At 46.0% G+C, this 18,114-nt stretch overlaps 1 protein-coding gene across 1 annotated transcript in view; it reads left to right on the top strand.

The window, feature by feature from the left end:
• Window positions 1–18,114, top strand: part of cacna1c (calcium channel, voltage-dependent, L type, alpha 1C subunit) — a 1,337,968-nt gene that overhangs the window by 705,109 nt on the left and 614,745 nt on the right. The window contains exon 9 of the mRNA XM_078568241.1: window positions 15,515–15,687. Coding sequence (XP_078424367.1) covers window positions 15,515–15,687 — 173 coding nt within the window. The remainder of the gene's footprint in view (window positions 1–15,514; window positions 15,688–18,114) is intronic.

Below are 18,114 nucleotides of genomic sequence, written 5' to 3'. Positions count from 1 at the left end.
TATCTTGTGCAGAAAGGTCTCACACCTGAGTGACACAAACACTGCTCACAAGAACAAGGAGCCATAGGCAGGGAGACATTTTCAGGAGTTTATTTACAATAGTGAACATTATGTGCCAAAACTGTGCAACTACATGTTCTTAACCTTCCTAACCCTGCAGCTACATCTTGGCGCTCCCCAGACATCCACAGTGGAGGTGGAGGCAGCCTGCTGACTGCTATGCCCTGTCTGTGATGACCTTGACAGGTGTCTTCTGGAGGGCCGAGGCCTGGAGGGACCTGGCCTGCTTTCAGGTCATGCTGTGTGGCAGTGGCACCCTCCTCGCCTGTGGAGCTGGAACTGCTGGGCTCACAGGAAGAGGAGATTCGGATGGACTGGGCACTTACTGCTTCTCCTCCATATGGGTGCCCATGGGCCCCTGGCTGACTCCTTGAGGAGAAGTGTAGCTGGAGTGAGATCGAGCTGCCCCTCACCTCTCTCGTGTATACACTGTTGGAGGTCAACTATGGTGTCAGTGATGTAGTTCAGCCTGCACAGAAGCACAGGACTGATCGTGCCTTGCAATCTGAGGAGTGCAGCAGATATCCCTTAGTGATGTTCCCAAGCTTGCCTCTGCAGCTCCAGCAACTGAACCTTGACCGAGTCTAGAGGCTCTTCATCTGACTGGGACTCAACAGATCTCTGGCCTCCAGCGGTCTTCCAAGTGCCAGAAACCTGGGAAGTCCCTGCCACTGCCTGCAGTGGATCAAACAGTGTGATGTGCTCACCAAGGGTACTCTAAAGCTAGGTCCCACCGAGGTGTGTGTCTCTGCGCCGCTGGAGGGCGTGGGTGAGCGCTGAGATGGGTCTTCAATGAAGGTGCCTTCAGATTCCTCTTCAGAGGTTTCTTCAGGGCTTGATTGGAGGCCCTAGGTCGTGGAATCTGTCTACTGTTTCCCAGATGTGCCTACAAAAGCAAGGAGGGATAATTAATGCATGGCAGGGGTCTGCAGAACCAGACACATCACTCAGAGCATGATTGCCTGATGGATGTTGTGCTGTTGGATTCTCACTTGGTAGAGCACCGCCAACCTCACCGTCAGCACAGGAATGGTCCAGATCCTTGCCAGCCAGCTGGATGGGCTCTATTTTCAAAGTCCAAGAGGACCTTGATTTCGGGCATTCCTCCACCAGTCTGCAACCTCTCCCTTTTGTTATGTGCCAGCTTGCCCTGCATGAATAGAGTTGAAGAGAGTGTAAGCAGGATGCATGCCAGGCCAGATGATAAATATGTCTGGCACGTGTGGGTGGTGAGTGGTCCCGTGGACAGGATGGCGACAATGAAGGCATGTGTGAGAGAGTGAATTGTGATGCCCCTTGAACTAGCAGTGAGTGAGATCCTTGTGGATTTGTGATGGGTTTGTGAGTGTGTGAGTTGAGAGTGATGAGAAGAGTGACTTACCCTGGCAGAACAGAAGCGATCATTCGGCCTTTTTCGGCATTGAGTGACTGACCTGTTTTGTAAGGCATTGGCCACCGCTGCCACCATGCTGGATTAGTTAAGTTTGCTGCCCCTCCTGTAGCCAGAGCGGAGGTAGAGGATATCATGGCGGGCCCCCAGCACATCCAAAAGGTGCTCGAGGGACACGACATTAAATTGGGGGGCTGCGTCCTTCTTGCCTTTCAGGGCCATTTCTTTTTTGCAGCTGTCCTGGGCTTGAGGCATTGAGGGCTGTGCACATGGCTGCACTTTAAATATGGTGCCCAGCATGAGGAAACAGCAAGGTGACAGTGTGGTGGGCGAATGAGAGCCCACCTGCCATTGAAACGGTGTGTTTCCTGGGAATACATAATTAATGAGGCTGGATTGGGACAATAAAGTGTGAAAAGCTGTCAATGCAGCTGGCGGGTAAAGTGTCCTTTTTTCCCGACCGCCACTGGATTTAGTGCAAATCTTGGATGATTCCGCCTTTAATCTTGTTGCCTGTCTCTGGAGTGTAAAATGAAAATATTTCTATCCTTATCCCACCATCTGCTGTTTCATTAAAGTCTCGTGCTAATGGGAGACTTACAATAAGCCGTGAACCTGGTAGATTAAGTACCTCAAGTCCGGTCAGTGGTCAGGGTCAGCAGGGTGTGACTGCAAGTGAGGCAGGTAGAGAGATCCTGTGTTCAGGAAGAGGGGAGCCTCAGCACTTGACCTTGTCCAACAGGTATGAGGTACTTGCTCCCTGTGTGGATGAGGAAGAGGGCTGTAGGGAGGATGAGCCAGCTGACCACGGCACCGTGGCACAGGAGGCCATTCAAGAGGGGGGAGCAAAAAGACAAGTGGTAGTTGTAGGGGATTCTATAATTAGGGGAATTGATAGCTTCCTTTGTAAGCAGGATCAAGAGTCCCACATGGTATGTTGCCTGCCCGGTGCCAGGGTGAGGGACATCTCTGGCCGGCTTGAAAGGATATTGGAGAGGGAGGGGGAGAATCCAGTTGTTGTGGTCCACGTCGGGACAAATAACATAGGTAAGACTAAGAAAGAGGACCTGTTTGGGGATTATCAGGAACTGGGAACTAAATTAAAGAACAGATCCTCAAGGGTTATAATCTCCGGATTACTACCTGAGCCATGTGCAAATTGGCATAGGGACGCAAGAATAAGGGAAGTAAACACATGGCTAAAGGAGTGGTGCGGGAAAGAGGGGTTCCATTTCGTGGGGTGCTGGCATCAGTATTGGAACAGGAGGGATCTGTACCGTTGGGACGGTCTCCATCTGAATCGATCTGGGACCAATGTTCTAGCAAAAAGGGTAAATAGGGTGGTCAACAGGACTTTAAACTAGAAAGTGGGGGGGGGGGAGGGAAGGGTAAAACTCCAAGAAGTATGACTAATGGGAAACAAAGCAGCAGGTTAGCATGTGGGGGGATGGATTCAACTTCATGGAAAATTATGAAAAAACTGAAAAGAAAGGAGAGCCCAGGAGAGGCTATTAAAGTCTCCAGAACACAAAATAGGACAGGGTGTTTGGAAAGGGCTAGGAATCTAACTTCAAGCACATCAGATAAAGGGACGACAATGAGAAAGGGGACAGGAAATACAGGACTGAAGGTGCTGTATCTGAATGCACGCAGTATACGAAATAAGGTAAATGAGCTTGTGGCGCAGATTGAAATTGGCAGGTATGATGTGGTGGGCATCACGGAGACATGGCTGCAAGGGGATCAGGACTGGGAGCTAAATATCCAAGGATATATATCCTATCGAAAAGATAGACAGGTTGGCAGAGGGAGTGGGGTTGCTTTGTTAGTAAGAAATGAAATTAAATCGATAGCAAGAAATGATGTAGGGTCAGATGATGTAGAATCTGTCTGGGTAGAGTTGAGGAACCGCAAAGGTAAAAAAACCATAATGGGAGTTATGTACAGGCCTCCGAACAGTAGTCAGGATGTGGGGCACAAGATACACCAGGAGATAGAAAAGGTGTGTAAGAAAGGCAAGGTTACAGCAATCATGGGGGATTTCAATATGCAGGTAGACTTGGAAAATCAGGTTGGTAGTGGATCCCACGAAAAGGAATTTGTGGAATGTCTACTAGATGGCTTTTTGGAGCAGCTTGTGGTGGAGCCCACTAGGGAACAGGCAATTCTAGATTTAGTGATGTGTAATGAGGCAGATTTGGTAAGGGAGCTTAAGGTGAAGGAACCCTTAGGAGGAAGTGACCATAATATGATAGAATTTACCCTACAATTTGAGAGGAAAAAGCTGGAATCAGATGTAACGGTATTACAGTTGAATAAAGGCAACTACAGAGGCATGAGGGAGGAGCTGGCCAGAATTGACTGGGAGATGAGCCTAGCAGGAAAGACAGTGGAACAGCAATGACAGGAGTTTCTGGGAGTAATTTAGGAGACACAGCAAAAATTCATCCCTAGGAAGAAGAAGCATACTAAAGGGAGGATGAGGCAACCATAGTTGACAAGGGAAGTCAGGGACAGCATAAAAGCTAAAGAGAAAGCATACAATGCGGCGAAGAGCAGTAGGAAACTAGGGGATTGGGAAGCCTACAATGACCAACGGAGGACAACCAAAAAAGAAATAAGGAAGGAGAAGATTAAATATGAGGGTAAACTAGCCAGTAATATAAAAGAAGATTGCAAGAGTTTTTTTAGATATATAAAGGGTAAGAGAGAGGCAAAAGTGGACATTGGGCCGCTGGAAAATGACGTTAGAGAAGTAGTAATGGGGAACAAAGAAATGGTGGAGGAACTGAATAAGTACTTTGCGTCAGTCTTCACAGTGGAAGACACAAGTGACATCCCCAAAGTTCAAGAGAGTCAGGGGCAGAGGTGAGTATGGTGGCCATTACCAAGGAGAAGGTGCTAGGAAAACTGAAAGGTCTGAAGGTGGATAAATCACCTGGACCAGATGGATTACACCCCAGAGTTCTGAAGGAGATAGCTAAAGAGATAATGGAGGCGTTAGTGGTGATCTTTCAGGAATCACTGGAGTCAGGGAGGGTCCCAGAGGACTGGAAAATTGCTAATGTAACCCCCCTGTTTAAGAAGGGAGTGAGGCAAAAGACTTGAAAGTACACGCCAATTAGCCTGACCTCGGTCATTGATAAGATTTTAGAGTCCATTATTAAGGATGAGATTTCAGAATACTTGGAAGTGCATGGTAAAATTGGGCAAAGTCAGCATGGTTTCATCAAGGGGAGGTCATGCCTGACAAATCTGTTAGAATTCTTTGAGGAGGTAACGAGTAGGTTAGACAAAGGACAATGGATGTTATCAACTTGGACTTCCAGAAGGCTTTTGACAAGGTGCCGCACAGGAGGCTGCTCAGTAAGATAAGAGCCCATGGTGTTAGAGGCAAGGTACTAGCATGGATAGAAGATTGGCTGTCTGGCAGGAGGCAGAGAGTGGGGATAAGGGGGTCCTTCTCAGGATGGCGGCCGGTGACTAGTGGAGTTCCGCAGGGGTCAGTGTTGGGACCACAACTTTTCACTTTATACATTAATCATCTAGACGAAGGAACTGAGGGCATCTTGGCTAAGTTTGCAGATGATACAAAGATAGGTGGAGGGACAGGTAGTATTGAGGAGGCGGGGAGGCTGCAGAAGGATTTGGACAGGTTAGGAGAATGGGCAAAGAAGTGGCAGATGGAATACAACGTGGGGAAGTGTGAGGTCATGCACTTTGGTAGGAAGAATAGAGACATAGACTATTTTCTAAATGGGGAGAGAATTCAGAAGTCTGAAGTGCAAAGGGACTTGTGAGTCCTGGTCCAGGATTCTCTTAAGGTTAACTTGAAGGTTGAGTCGGAAGTTAGGAAGGCAAATGCAATGTTGGCATTTATTTCGAGAGGACTAGAATATAAAAGCAGGGATGTGCTGCTGAGGCTTTATAAGGCTCTGGTCAGACCAAATTTAGAATATTGTGAGCAATTTTGGGCCCCGTATCTCAGGAAGGATGTGCTGGCCCTGGAGAGGGTCCAGAGGAGGTTCACGAGAACGATCCCAGGAATGAAAGGCTTAACATATGAAGAACGTTTGAGGACTCTGGGTCTATACTCGATGGAGTTTAGAAGGATGAGGGGTGATCTGATTGAAACTTACAGAGTACTGAAAGGCCTGGATAGAGTGGACATGGGGAAGATGTTTCCATTAGTAGGAGAGACTACGACCCGAGGGCACAACCTCAGAGTAAAGGGAAGACCTTTTAGAACAGAGATGAGGAGAAACTTCTTTAGCCAGAGAGTGGTGAATCTATGGAATTCATTGCCACAGAAGGCTGTGGAGGCCAGGTCATTGAGTGTATTCAAGACCGAGATAGATAAGTTCTTTATTGGTAAGGGGATCAAAGGTTATGGAGAGAAGGCGGGAGAATGGGGTTGAGAAACTTATCAGCCATGATTGAATGGTGGAGCAGACTCGATGAGTCGAATGGCCTAATTTCTGCTCCTATGTCTTATGGTCTCACGGTCTTATGATGTCCTCCAATACTTTTTGCATATATCCCATTTCATCTCTTCAATAAGCTTGATGTGCTTATCATCAACTACCCCTGCATCCTTTAGCAGGACTTTTATTCTGTGACAAGAGGGATGAGCAAATTATTGTTGTAATTTCCTTTCTCTCAAATTCCTATCGCCTGATGCCATTAATACTTCTTTAATGTTATGATTAGAGATGCTAGGTTTTGTTAAAGGGATGCAATAATGTCCCAGTTGGGCAAATTGAAAATCTACTGACTTTTCAAAGCAATCGCTTTATCATGCTCCATGTCTATTGTCTTATTTCATTTGTGCCTTTTTCATGGATGGCTTGCTCAGCAGCAAGGGTATCTCACTGGATACTACATCCATACTAATGAAGTGGCTTACTCCAACTATTCTACATAGGGCAGAATTTTGCCCTCGTTAGGCGGGTGCGGCGAGTGGGCCTGGGAGTGGCCGCAAAAGCAACCGCCATCCGCGATCAGGGCCCATCACAATTTCACGCTGGCGGGCCAATTAAGGCCTGCACAGCATGAAACACTCATTGTAGTGCTCAACACTGCCTGTGTAGGGAGGGGAGCAGGACGAGCGCAGAAGAACGTGCATGCGCACAGGTGAGCGCAGGAAAAGCTCCCTGAGGCACAGAGCTGCTTTTGAAAATAAAAAATAAAGATTTTAAAAATGTTAATAACATGTCCCCTCATGGGACTCTGTCACATGAGCAGGGACATGTTAGAAATTATTTGACAACTTTTTTTAATGACTGATCGAAACCTCATCCCGCCTGTAGATGAGCTTTCGCAAAAAATCCAAGGGCCGCTTAGCCTTTTTGTCTGCCCGCCAACCGTTGACTCCCGCGCACGCCCGCCGACTGAAATATCGTACGAGTGCGTGATGACATCAGGACGCTCGCCCAACGTCATCGCGCGTCATTTTATGTTCATTCGGGTCGGGCGCATGCCCGCCCCATGAGCGCAATATTCTGTCCATAGAGTTACTGCTCTTTTTAGTGACTTTAACATGTTGTTACCGCCAAACCTGAAGCCAGTAGAACTTTCCTATTCCTTGACTTCACCTTGATCCTTACTACTGAGTGAATCCAAATAACATTTCAACCAATCTGTTCAACATACTGTGGATATGCAACCACAATCCAACAGGGCGCAATTAAATGAATCCGTGACTGCTATGCTCATTACCGGTCTGAAGCTTCTTGTGACCAGTACAATTCCCTCAAACTGATCAATGTCATCATCTTCCCTTTCAGACCTTCCATGTCATGCGTCACCTTCAAAGCCCTATTGTTCCATTTTGAACAATTTACTGCATAGTGATATTTCAAATTACATCTGAAACATCTGTTAATGATTTCCTGGGAATTCCTGGGGTTCATTCTTCCGTTATTATTACTCTATTCCTGTCACCTTCCAGACCTGCCAAAAAGGTCTCCATCCTCATTTCTCTTATCTGTGATTCTTCTGTTGTATCGATGTTTCCACCCAAGTCTTGAAGTGTGATGAATGTTGAATCCTCCATTTTTTGTGACACCGCTAAATGTCCCAGTTGTGCCATTAAGGCTGCTGGAAATGACTGTTTTCCCAGGAATTTTTATAAATCCTCAGACATCTAATCCAAATGCATGTCTCTTTCTGAGAATCTGACTCCAGTTAAGACTTGGAGCCTGTCAACAAATGACACTTCAACACAATCCAATAATTTGAAAGAAAGAACTGAACCAGGAATTTCCGAATAGAATTTCTGCAATCTTGCATATAGCCTGTTAAATTCTATGCTATATTCTTCTGTGGAATAACTATCTGCCTTTCTGAATTTATCAAAGTTACACCCTGCTTCAGATGCATTTAATAGATAATTTTTCTGATAAATTTTATCCATAGATTTTATAGAATATCCAAACCTTCCACAGTGTCTAACTGACAGGCTTTTAGCTCCAAAAATACTTTGCACCTGATCCTGCTTTTGTTAGGAAGCAACAGTTTCAAGGCTGAATATAGAAAGTTCAGAGGGAATGTGAAAAAGGAAATAAGGGGAGCAAAGAGAGACTATGAGAAGAGACTGGCCGCTAATATGAAAGGGAATCCAAAAGTCTCCTATAGGTATAAAAGCAGTAAAATGGTAGTAAGAGAAGAGGTGGGGCCAATTAATGACCAAAAAGGAGATATTTTCATGGAGAGAGAGGTCTTGGCTGAGGTTTCAAATGAGTACTTTGCACCTATCTTTACTAAGGAAGAAAATACTGCTGGTGAACAGAGTCCACTGCAATGGTGACCATTGGCCCAACTATGGGTGTATCATAGGCGGGGATCTTATCTACAAATGAGTGAAAGGCAATGCCAGAGTCACCTTTGTATGTCCCGGGATGTGGTTGCACATATTGTCCAGCTTCTCCATCACGAGCTACGGCCATAAGGACTTGGAGGGAATCTCATGTCAGTGCCATCAAAGGTCACCATCGCCTTGAACTTCTTTGCCAGTGGATCCTTCAGGGATCTCCATAGGGGACCTGTGCAGCATCTCCCAGTCAGCGACACACAAGTGCATACGGAGGTCACAGATGCCCTCTTCAGAAGAACACACCAATTTGTACAATTCCACCTGGATCCCAAAAGCCAGGCTGCAAGAGCATTGGGACTTACAGTGATCTCAGGTTTCCTGCAAGAGCCTTGAAAGCTCCCTGGCAACAGCCAGTCACATTCACCATTAGATTCCACTCTTTGAGCATGCAGCTGATATGTGATCACAGAAGGCAAATCCTTCATGTTTATGCTCTGTTCCAGGGAGCTTTCAGGACACGTATATTCTGAGTCACTCACAGGTGTCACAGGTTTTAAAGGACTGCAGCGATTGCAGGGCTAGCTCCTTGGGGGCAAGGGATACAGTCCACAGAGTTCTGCTGAAGAGAGGTACAATGCTACACATGCCTCCACCAGCTCTGTGATTGAGCAGACGATAGGCCTCATAAAGATGAGGTTCAGATGTTTGGACTGCTTAGGTGGGGCTCTCTAATACACACCACAGAGTGTGTCCCAGATCATCATTGTCTGCTGCACCCTGCACAACCTAGTGCTACAAAGAGTGGATGTCTTGGCTGAGGGAGACATAGAAGACCGAGATCTCCCCTCCGACGATGAGAACAGTGAAGGAAATGGAGCTGATGAGGACCAGGATGTTGCTGAACCACATGCAGAGGCCTTAGCAGGGGAGTAATGTGGCAGATAGGCCCGTGTCAATCTGATAGCTACCAGATTTCAGGCAGAGTAAGCTGCCCACACATTTTGTAAATGTTTTTTGGTTTTCTATCTTCTGCTGGCTGGAAGGCCCCAGCACTTTTTTGGTTACAGACATTATTTTTCTCTAATATACCTTGATTTATGATAGTTGAATTAAATTGCACTAGGTACCGTCTGCCCTGCTGTTGGTTTCATCCTTTGCATGGGTCAAACTATTTTAAAATGCAGAGCCCTGGTGCTTCTGCACAGCACTCCATTCTCCTGCTACTGCAGGCATCTGTAAGTAGAATTGTGAACTCACCTATGGACTCACATAGTCCATGTCCATGGCAACTTGGAAGCAATATCAAATTTAAACTCACCAGGGATGCATTCATGTCACCTTGACACCTGCTCCCAAAGCGGGGCCAACCTGGCAGAGAGCTGTTTCAGGCAGAACCAGATAGTTGGGTCCACAGGGAGGAGCAGCTCAAGAACACCATTAAGCCCCTCGAAATTGCGCCTCCTTGCAGTTTGAAGAGGAATGATTGTGTTCCAGCCCCCGGCCCAATCACCACTCGCTCATCATAAACCCATAACCCTTGACATCTTTATCATGGTGAGAAGTTTCAAGGTAACTTTGTAGTTCACTCACTAAGAGTGCCTCACCTGCACTATGGACTGCTGAGGTGCAATCACTCCGGACCCTTCAATCGCAGAGACCCCTACAAGTCTCACTCCTAGATGGGCTGAGCATTAGTATGAGACCATGATCCCTCATTGTGTGCACCCCAGCCAAGATAAACTTCTTTCCTGCATGGACACTGCAGAGGCCTGTTAGAGCTGCTGATGCTTCACATGGATAGCCTCACAGTCCTCGGCCAGGTCCAGCACACAAGCCCATTCTATTCTCTCTCTCCTCATGCACTAAGTCCTTGGTCCTTCAATGATGTCCAATGCACTTTGGTTGCAAATCCTTGATGCGGGGTCCACTGCCACCTTTCATAAGGAGATGGCAGGCCACACGAATCTTCATGTGAGGTCTGACAAAGGCTTCAGATAACTGCACACACATGTTTTACATCCTACACTCAAATCCCTCTCGCAGTCAAGGCTAATGTGCCTGTTGCCTCCTTAGTTGCTGTGACCTGCATGTTAGCTCACAATGACAAATCACCAAAGAAGGCCATTCACAATTGAACATGTCCGCCATAGCTTTCTCCAAACATGTAGGGTAGTCTCTGGTTTTCTACTGTTAAGACAGTGTAGAGCTTCAGTCTCTCAGCCCTGAAACTGCATCTACAGTGTTCATTGTCACTCACAGCAGATTTAATTCCCCTTGAGTAATCGTGGCATCCAACCACATCTGATATAAAGGCAACAGCAGCAGGAGACAAAATGGCCTCGATGAACACATTTTCAGAGGTTAGAACATGGTGAGCTGCAAGTAATGGCTTGCATGAGGAGTGGCCAGGCAGCACACTCACAACTGATGGCTATTGTGTAATTATGTACATGTGACAACTGACAGCAAGATGGAATCCAGAAGACTTCCAAACAGTGCAAGGGAACATATATTTACAAGTGCCAAAACTATATACTATATGTACAGACATGCCACCTGTGTGCCTTCAATAGTTCTTCATTTTTCTTTTCCTACTGCTATGTCTAGGTGCAGGCCTGACATCCACAGCTGAGGTGGAGGCAGCCTGTTGACTGCTATGCCCTGTTGACTGAGGATTTTGGCAGGCATCCTCTGGTGGCCTGAGGCCTGGAGGGGTCCTGCTAAGGGTCTCCTGCTCAGGTGCAGGTACACTCTCCTCAGCCTGACCTGCTGGAGGCGATGGGGTTACCGACAGAAGGGAATGGAGTGGCAGGGCACCCTTGGAGTGTCCTGGGTTGAAGCCCCTGGGGTGCCTGGCTGGCGCTCCTCCTCCCTGTGGGTGCCCAATGGCACCTCCGTGACTCCTTGAGGAAAAGGGGCACTGGAGGGAATGCCTAGAGCAATGGAGTGCAGGTCTGAGCACACACCTAGCAGCCACTGTGCATTCTTCTGGTCCTGGATCTCCAATGCAGCCACTCCCTCCCAGCCAGTTCCCCCCAACCCCCGGCAGGCAACCAATCCCTTGCAGCCTCTTCCCCACTCCTGACCCCAGAAGGCAGCCTCTCCCTCGCAGCCTCTTCCCCCAGTCGGCAGGCAGCCTCAACCCCAACCCCACCCCCCCACCCCCCTGTTCCGAGCAGGCAGCCTCTCCCGTGCAGCCTCTCTTCCCCCTGCACCTCCGCCCCCCCCACCAGACTCATTGCTACCACTCTGGTGTGCAGGCCTCAGGCTGAGTGCTGCCACTCACCTTCCCACTACTCGCTGCTTCTCCAATCACAGACTGTTTCACTCCCAAGGGAGAGAAACAGCCTGTGATTGGAGGAGCAACTCCTTGCAAAATCTGCCACTTCCTTTACTTACCTGTACTTTGAGCACTGGTCCGCAGGCCAGGTAGAAACCCTAGGCAGGCCAGACTCTGTTCTAAACGATCTTATGGCACAAAATGAAGAAAAGCAGAGCACTTCTCTGTGTCCTAGCCAACATTTATCCCTCAATTAACAATACTAAAACAGTCTATCTGGTCATTTAGTTTCTTGCGATTTGTGAAACCTTCTGTTTGTAAAATGGCTGCCATGATTCCCATCGTTACAGCAGTGGCTAAGAAGTATTTCATTAGCTGTTAATTCTTTGGGACTTCCTGAGTTAAGGAAGGTATTACATAAATGCAAGTTTTGTTCTTTCTCTCATTTTTCTCCTTATTTCTTTTTCTCTCTCTTTCTTTCAATTCTTTCCATTGCAATTAGATTTCCCACCCATCTATAGGCAAACTTCAAATTACAGATAGGGGGCTGTTACCAATTGTAAAACAGACTCATCTTGGAAATTCTAAGGGGAGGATCCACCATCCGTGGTTGACTAAAGATGTTAAGGAAAGCATCAAACTTAAGGAAAAGGCATACAACTCCGCAAAGATGAGTGGAAGGACAGATGATTGGGCAGAATATAAAGAATGGCAGAGAATGACTAAAAGGTTAATCAGGAGAAAGAAATTAGAGTATGAGAGGAAGCTAACTAGAAATGTAAAAATGGATAGCAAGAGTTTTGACAGGTATTTACAAAGGAAAGGAGTAAGTAAAGTGAGTGTTTGTCCTTTAGAGAGTGACAGTGGGGAATTAATAGTAGATAATAAGGAAATGGCGGAAGAAATGAACAAATATTTTGCTGTTGTGTTCACTATAAAGGATACAAAAAACATCCCAGTAATAGCTGCAAACCAGGAGGTGAACGGGAGAAAAGAATTGAAATCACTAGGGAAAGGGTACTGAGCAAAGTAAAGGAGCTGCAGGCTGGCAAATCTTCGGGTCCCAACGGACTCCATCCTAGGGTCTTAAAAGAGATGGCTAATGAGGTAGTCGATGTGTTGGTGTTAATTTTCCAAAATTCGTGAGATTCTAGAAGGATTCCATCAGATTGGAAAGTAGCAAATATAATCCCTCCATTCAAGAAGGGAGGGAGGCAGAAAACAAGAAACTATAGGCCAATTAACTTGACATCTGTCATGGGGAAGTTATTAGAATCAATCATTAAGGAGGTTATAGCTGGGCACTTAGAAGAACTCAAGGCAATAGGGAAGAGTCAGCATGGTTTTGTGAAAGGAAAATCATGTTTAACTAATTTATTGGAGTTTTTTGAAGGTGTAACATGAGCAGTGGATAATGGGGAGCCTATAGAAGTACTGTACATGGATTTCCAGAAAGCATTTGATAAGGTGCCACATCAAAGATTATTACGGAAATTAAAAGCCATGGTGTAGGGGGTAACATATTAGCATGAATAGATGATTGGCTGGCTGGCAAAAAGCAGAGAATATGCATAAATGGGTCTGTGTACTGACAACCAATTACAGATTATCAGTTGGGCTCACAGTGTGGCTCACTCACACGGGCTAGAAGCTACATATATTCACACACTGGGCCCTGTCCTTTTCACACGGGAGGGCTATGTCCATGCATTGTGCCTTTTTCAACTAAACAAAAGCTTGCGGGACAGCTATTCTCTGGTTCATTCCCCATTGCAATGCTTTGACTAATCAGAGTCGACTTGCCTGTTTTGAATTTAAACAAAAGCTTAGCAGTTAACTGCTTCCTGGCACATTCTCCATGGCAACACCTCCACCAATTGTAGCCCACTTGTCAACCAATCAGCACTCTCTTCTCAAGCAGTATAAATTGTTGTTCCCCTTACAATCGGTCTTCTTGTGAATTTTGTCTTGATGAGTGCAAAACTAAAAGCTTCGACAGCATGTCTCTTTTTCAACAATAACTTTATAAATCTCCAATAATTAAAATCTAAAGGATGAGACTCAGAATTTTTAAAATTACAATGTCACTGCCAAACAAGTTGTTAGGCAGAAATTAAGACCAGTTACCTCATTAAAAATTCCATTACATTTGACTGGAAGAGCCCTAACTTTTTCTGGTGTGTTTAGTGCTAATCAATGGGTAGGTACCATAACTTCACAAACTTCATATGCTTTAACGTCAAGTCTCGCGCTTAGATACCAGCAGAGCACAGCTTCTGTAGGAGCAGGGAAACTCAAACAGCAATTTCCTGATTTCTGTGTTTAACTGCGCATTTGCGGACACATGAAGTTGCTGTCCAATTTACTGCTTAATAACAGTGAGTGCAAACAGCTTCACCGATATTCTTACATCAAATACGGGGCCCTATACCCTGAACTTGCCCAGAAGTTTACTCCAGGCAGCTTACACCTGTTAATCATAGGCGTGGGCCTAAGTTAATAGTGATTAACAGTATAAGTTGTATCAGGAAGGACTCAAAATGCATTTAAAAGTAAGCTTGCTGAAAAATTAAAAATCCCCAATCCAAAGCCCAATTATAAAATCTCCAGTCCAGTTGCAAAAGTTGGAATGCATCCAAGAACTTTTTAATCCCCGAAATAAACAATTTGACCTTAGAACTGCTATTCTCAGCAGCAGCCCGATAAAAACAATCAAAAATGTTTTAAAAATTAGAAATTGTTATTTATTTCACTGGTCCACACATAAAATAACTGTAAAATGTACTTTACCATTTATTTCATTTGAATTTCATTCTTAAACTAATTTCAAGACTTTTCCACTTCTGCTTACATTGCATTAGAGGTTATACAAACTCATAAAAGCAATTAAATGTCTTTGAAAGATTCAAAATATTTTTAAAAAATGGTTAAGAACATTAAAATAAAACCCCATAACACTGCAGACTGCTGGGCACTCCATGTGCTGCTTACATCAAAAGGAGCATGTCCTTGGTGCTTCTACCCCCTACCACTACCCCTTGTGGTTCCCTTTATACATGGCTGCATCCCTCAGCTGGAAAATGTAACATCGTAAAAAGGTAAGGCTGTACTTTCAGTCACGGTCAGCAGCAAATGTCACAGCCTCGGCACTGACTGGAAGATCTGGGCCATACTTTATCAAGTTATCAAGTGGCCCTGTTATAATTCTGGCCTTGCTGCTGACCCCCCATCATCCCTCCTCCTCCGCAACGCCCACACTGTGGCTCCCTCTTGCCAGCACTCACTTGGTCTTTCCTCGATCTGAGGCCTTGGGTGAGTGTAGTACAAGCAGCAGCCACCATCTCCGCGGTGGCACTGCTGACTACAGAAGAGTTGTCAACGGTGGGACTTGCGCCCCCGGGGCCCTTGATCCCAGGGAAGGCCCACAGCTGGCCTGTCAAGTGCCTGAGTGGTACTTAATTTGGCAGGCCTTCCCTAAAGGAGGCGACATGAGGCTCCTGCAGCTCTGCGGTCGGTGAGCAAGACCCCTGTCACCTCCATTAAATCTAGCCCATAGTGACTGGTGGAAATCAACTCCGTGAAATTGGGGTAGTTTTTAAAAGTAACACATTTCAAAAGCTTAAAGAACAAGGCTTATTCCAAATGAGTGAGATCGAATAGGTCTAGTTTTTGATGATGATTTTACATTTTAAAATTTCTCATGGATCACTGAGTTTATGACACCACTAGAAACCCCCAACTAAATTCAAAATCACTTCCAGGTATGGTCAGTCTTAATTCTTACATGCCGATGGGAACATTAAAAGAGCTGTGTTGATTGGAAGCTGAATGTGGCTTATGTGATAAAGCAGCTGGAATTGGTCGTGCAAAATTATGCAGATTATGTGGCAGCATCATTTTTTCTAATTAGATAAATTGAATGTGGTGTTTTAGTCATCTAAACATGCTTTCTGTGTTTTGCGGAAAATAGAGAGTTTTCCAAAGAGAGGGAGAAGGCCAAAGCTCGTGGTGATTTTCAAAAGCTAAGGGAGAAACAACAGTTAGAGGAGGATCTCAAAGGCTACCTGGACTGGATTACCCAAGCTGAAGACATAGATCCAGAGAATGAAGATGAAGGAATCGATGAAGATAAACCTAGAAACTGTAAGTGATAACATTTCACTTCCAGATGTAATAATATTTATATCAAGAGTAGATTTTAATTTTCATCTGTGCAATGCATGGTATCAATTCAGTGTATGGTTATTATTATTTTAGGAAAAATACAGGCTATGAAAAACTTATATAGATGATTCATTTATGTGATGTAGGCTACAAATATTTTGGCAATCTGCCAGTTTGACCATCATTAGCAAAAACCCGCACCTGAGAAATAACACAAAATTTAAATCGTAGGGGAGCATTTTCTCCCCCTCGGGTGGGCGGTTCAGGAGCGGGTGTGGGCGGGCGCATAGCTGATCAGCTGCACGCCACCATTTTAATTGGCCCGCCTAGCGTGACGCGCACCCGGAAGTGCTGAGCGCTCCCTGTGCGGGCAGGGGGTGGAGGGAGAGTCAGGGCACGTGCGCGAAGGAGTGCAGAAATCTCCCTGAGGCATGGAGCTACCTCAGGGAGATTACTTTGCTTATGAAAAATTGAAATTAAAAAAAATTATTCAGACATGTCCCCTCATGTGACAGTGTCACATGAGCTGGGACATGTTAATGAATTTTAATAAAAATTTTTATTACATTTATAAACCTTCATGAAACCTCATCCCGCCTGGGGGCTAGTGCCAAAACTGGGAGAGCTGTCGCACAGACTAGTCAAGCAGACATAGTCATCCTCATGGAATAATATCTTACATATAATGCCCCAGACACCACCATCACCATCCCTGGGTATATCCTGTCCCACCAGCAGGACAGACCCACCAGAGGTGGCGGCACCATGGTATACAGTTGGGAGGGAATTGCCCTGGGAGTCCTCAACATTGACTCCAGACCCCATGAAGTCTCATGGCATCAGGTCAAATATGGGCAAGGAAACCTCCTGCTTATTACCACGTACCGCCCTCCCTCAGCTGATGAATCAATGCCCCTACATGTTGACCACCACTTGGAGGAAGCACTGAGGAAGGGAAGGGTGCAGAATGTGCTCTGGGTGGGAGACTTCAATGTCCATCACCAAGATTGGCTGGGTAGCACCACTACAGACCGAGCTGGCCGAATCTTAAAGGACATAGCTGCTAGACTGGGTCCGCGTCAGGTGGTGAGGGAACCAACAAGTGGGAAAAGCATACTTGACCTCATCCTCATCAACCTGCCTGCCGCAGATGCATCTGTCCATGACAGTATCGGTAGGAGTGACCACTTCACAGTTGTTGTGGAGATGAAGTCCCATCTTCACATTGAGAATACCCTCCATCATGTTGTGTGGCACTACCATGTGCTAAATGGGATAGATTTTGAACAGATCTAGCAACTCAAGACTGGGATCCATGAGGTGATGCAGACCATCAGCAGCAGCAGAATTGTACTTGAACAAAATTTGTAACCTCATGGCCTGGCATGTCCCCCACTCTACCATTATCACCAAGCCAGGGGATCAATCCTGGTTCAATGAAGAATGCAGGAGGGCATGCCAGGAGCAGCACCAGGCATTCCTAAGAATGAGTGAAGCTATAACACAGGACTACTTGCATGCCAAACAGTATAAGCAGTAGGTGATAGACAGAGCTATGCGATCCCACATCCAACAGATCAGATCTAAGCTCTGCAGTCCTGCCACATCCAGTCGTGAATGGTGGTGGACAATTAAACAACTCACTGGAGGAGGCGGCTCCACAAATATCCCCATCCTCAATGATGGAGGAACACAGCACAGCAGTGCAAAAGATAAGGCTGAAGCATTTACAAAAATCTTCAGCCAGAAGTGCTGAGTGGATGATCCATCTTGGCCTCTTCTGGAGGTCCCCAGCATCACAGATGCCAGTCTTCAGCCAATTTGATTCACTCCACGTGATATCAAGAAACGGCTGAAAGCACAGGATAGTGCAAGAGCTATGGGCCCTGACAATATTCTGGCATTAGTACTGAAGACTTGTGCTCCAGAACTTGCCGAGCCCCTAGCTAAGCTGTTCCAGTACAGCTACAACACTGGCATCTACCCGGCTACGTGGAAAATTGCCTAGGTATGTCCTGTACACAAAGGGCAGGACAAATCCAAACCAGCCAATTACCGCCCCATCAGTCTGCTCTCGATCATCAGTAAAGTAATGGAAGAATTCATCAGCAGTGATATCAAGCGGCACTTTCTTAGCCATAACCTGCTCACTGACGCACAGTTTGGGTTACACCAGGGCCACTCAACTCCAGACCTCATTATAGCCTTGGCTCAAACATGGACCAAAGAGCTGAACTCCCAAGGTGAGGTGAGAGTGACTACCCTTGACATCAAGGCTGCATTTGACCGAGCATGGCATCAAGGAGCCCTGACAAATCTGGAGTCAATGGGAATCAGGGGGAAAATTCTCCACTGGTTGGAGTCATACCGAGCACAAAAGGAAGATGATTGTGGTTGTTAGAGGTC

The sequence above is a fragment of the Cetorhinus maximus genome, chromosome 22 (genome assembly GCF_964194155.1).
Source record: "Cetorhinus maximus chromosome 22, sCetMax3.hap1.1, whole genome shotgun sequence".
In the NCBI taxonomy this organism is placed as follows: domain Eukaryota; kingdom Metazoa; phylum Chordata; class Chondrichthyes; order Lamniformes; family Cetorhinidae; genus Cetorhinus; species Cetorhinus maximus.
The sequence above is the reverse complement of the archived record's forward strand: the minus strand, read 5'-3'. Positions and strand labels throughout refer to the sequence as shown.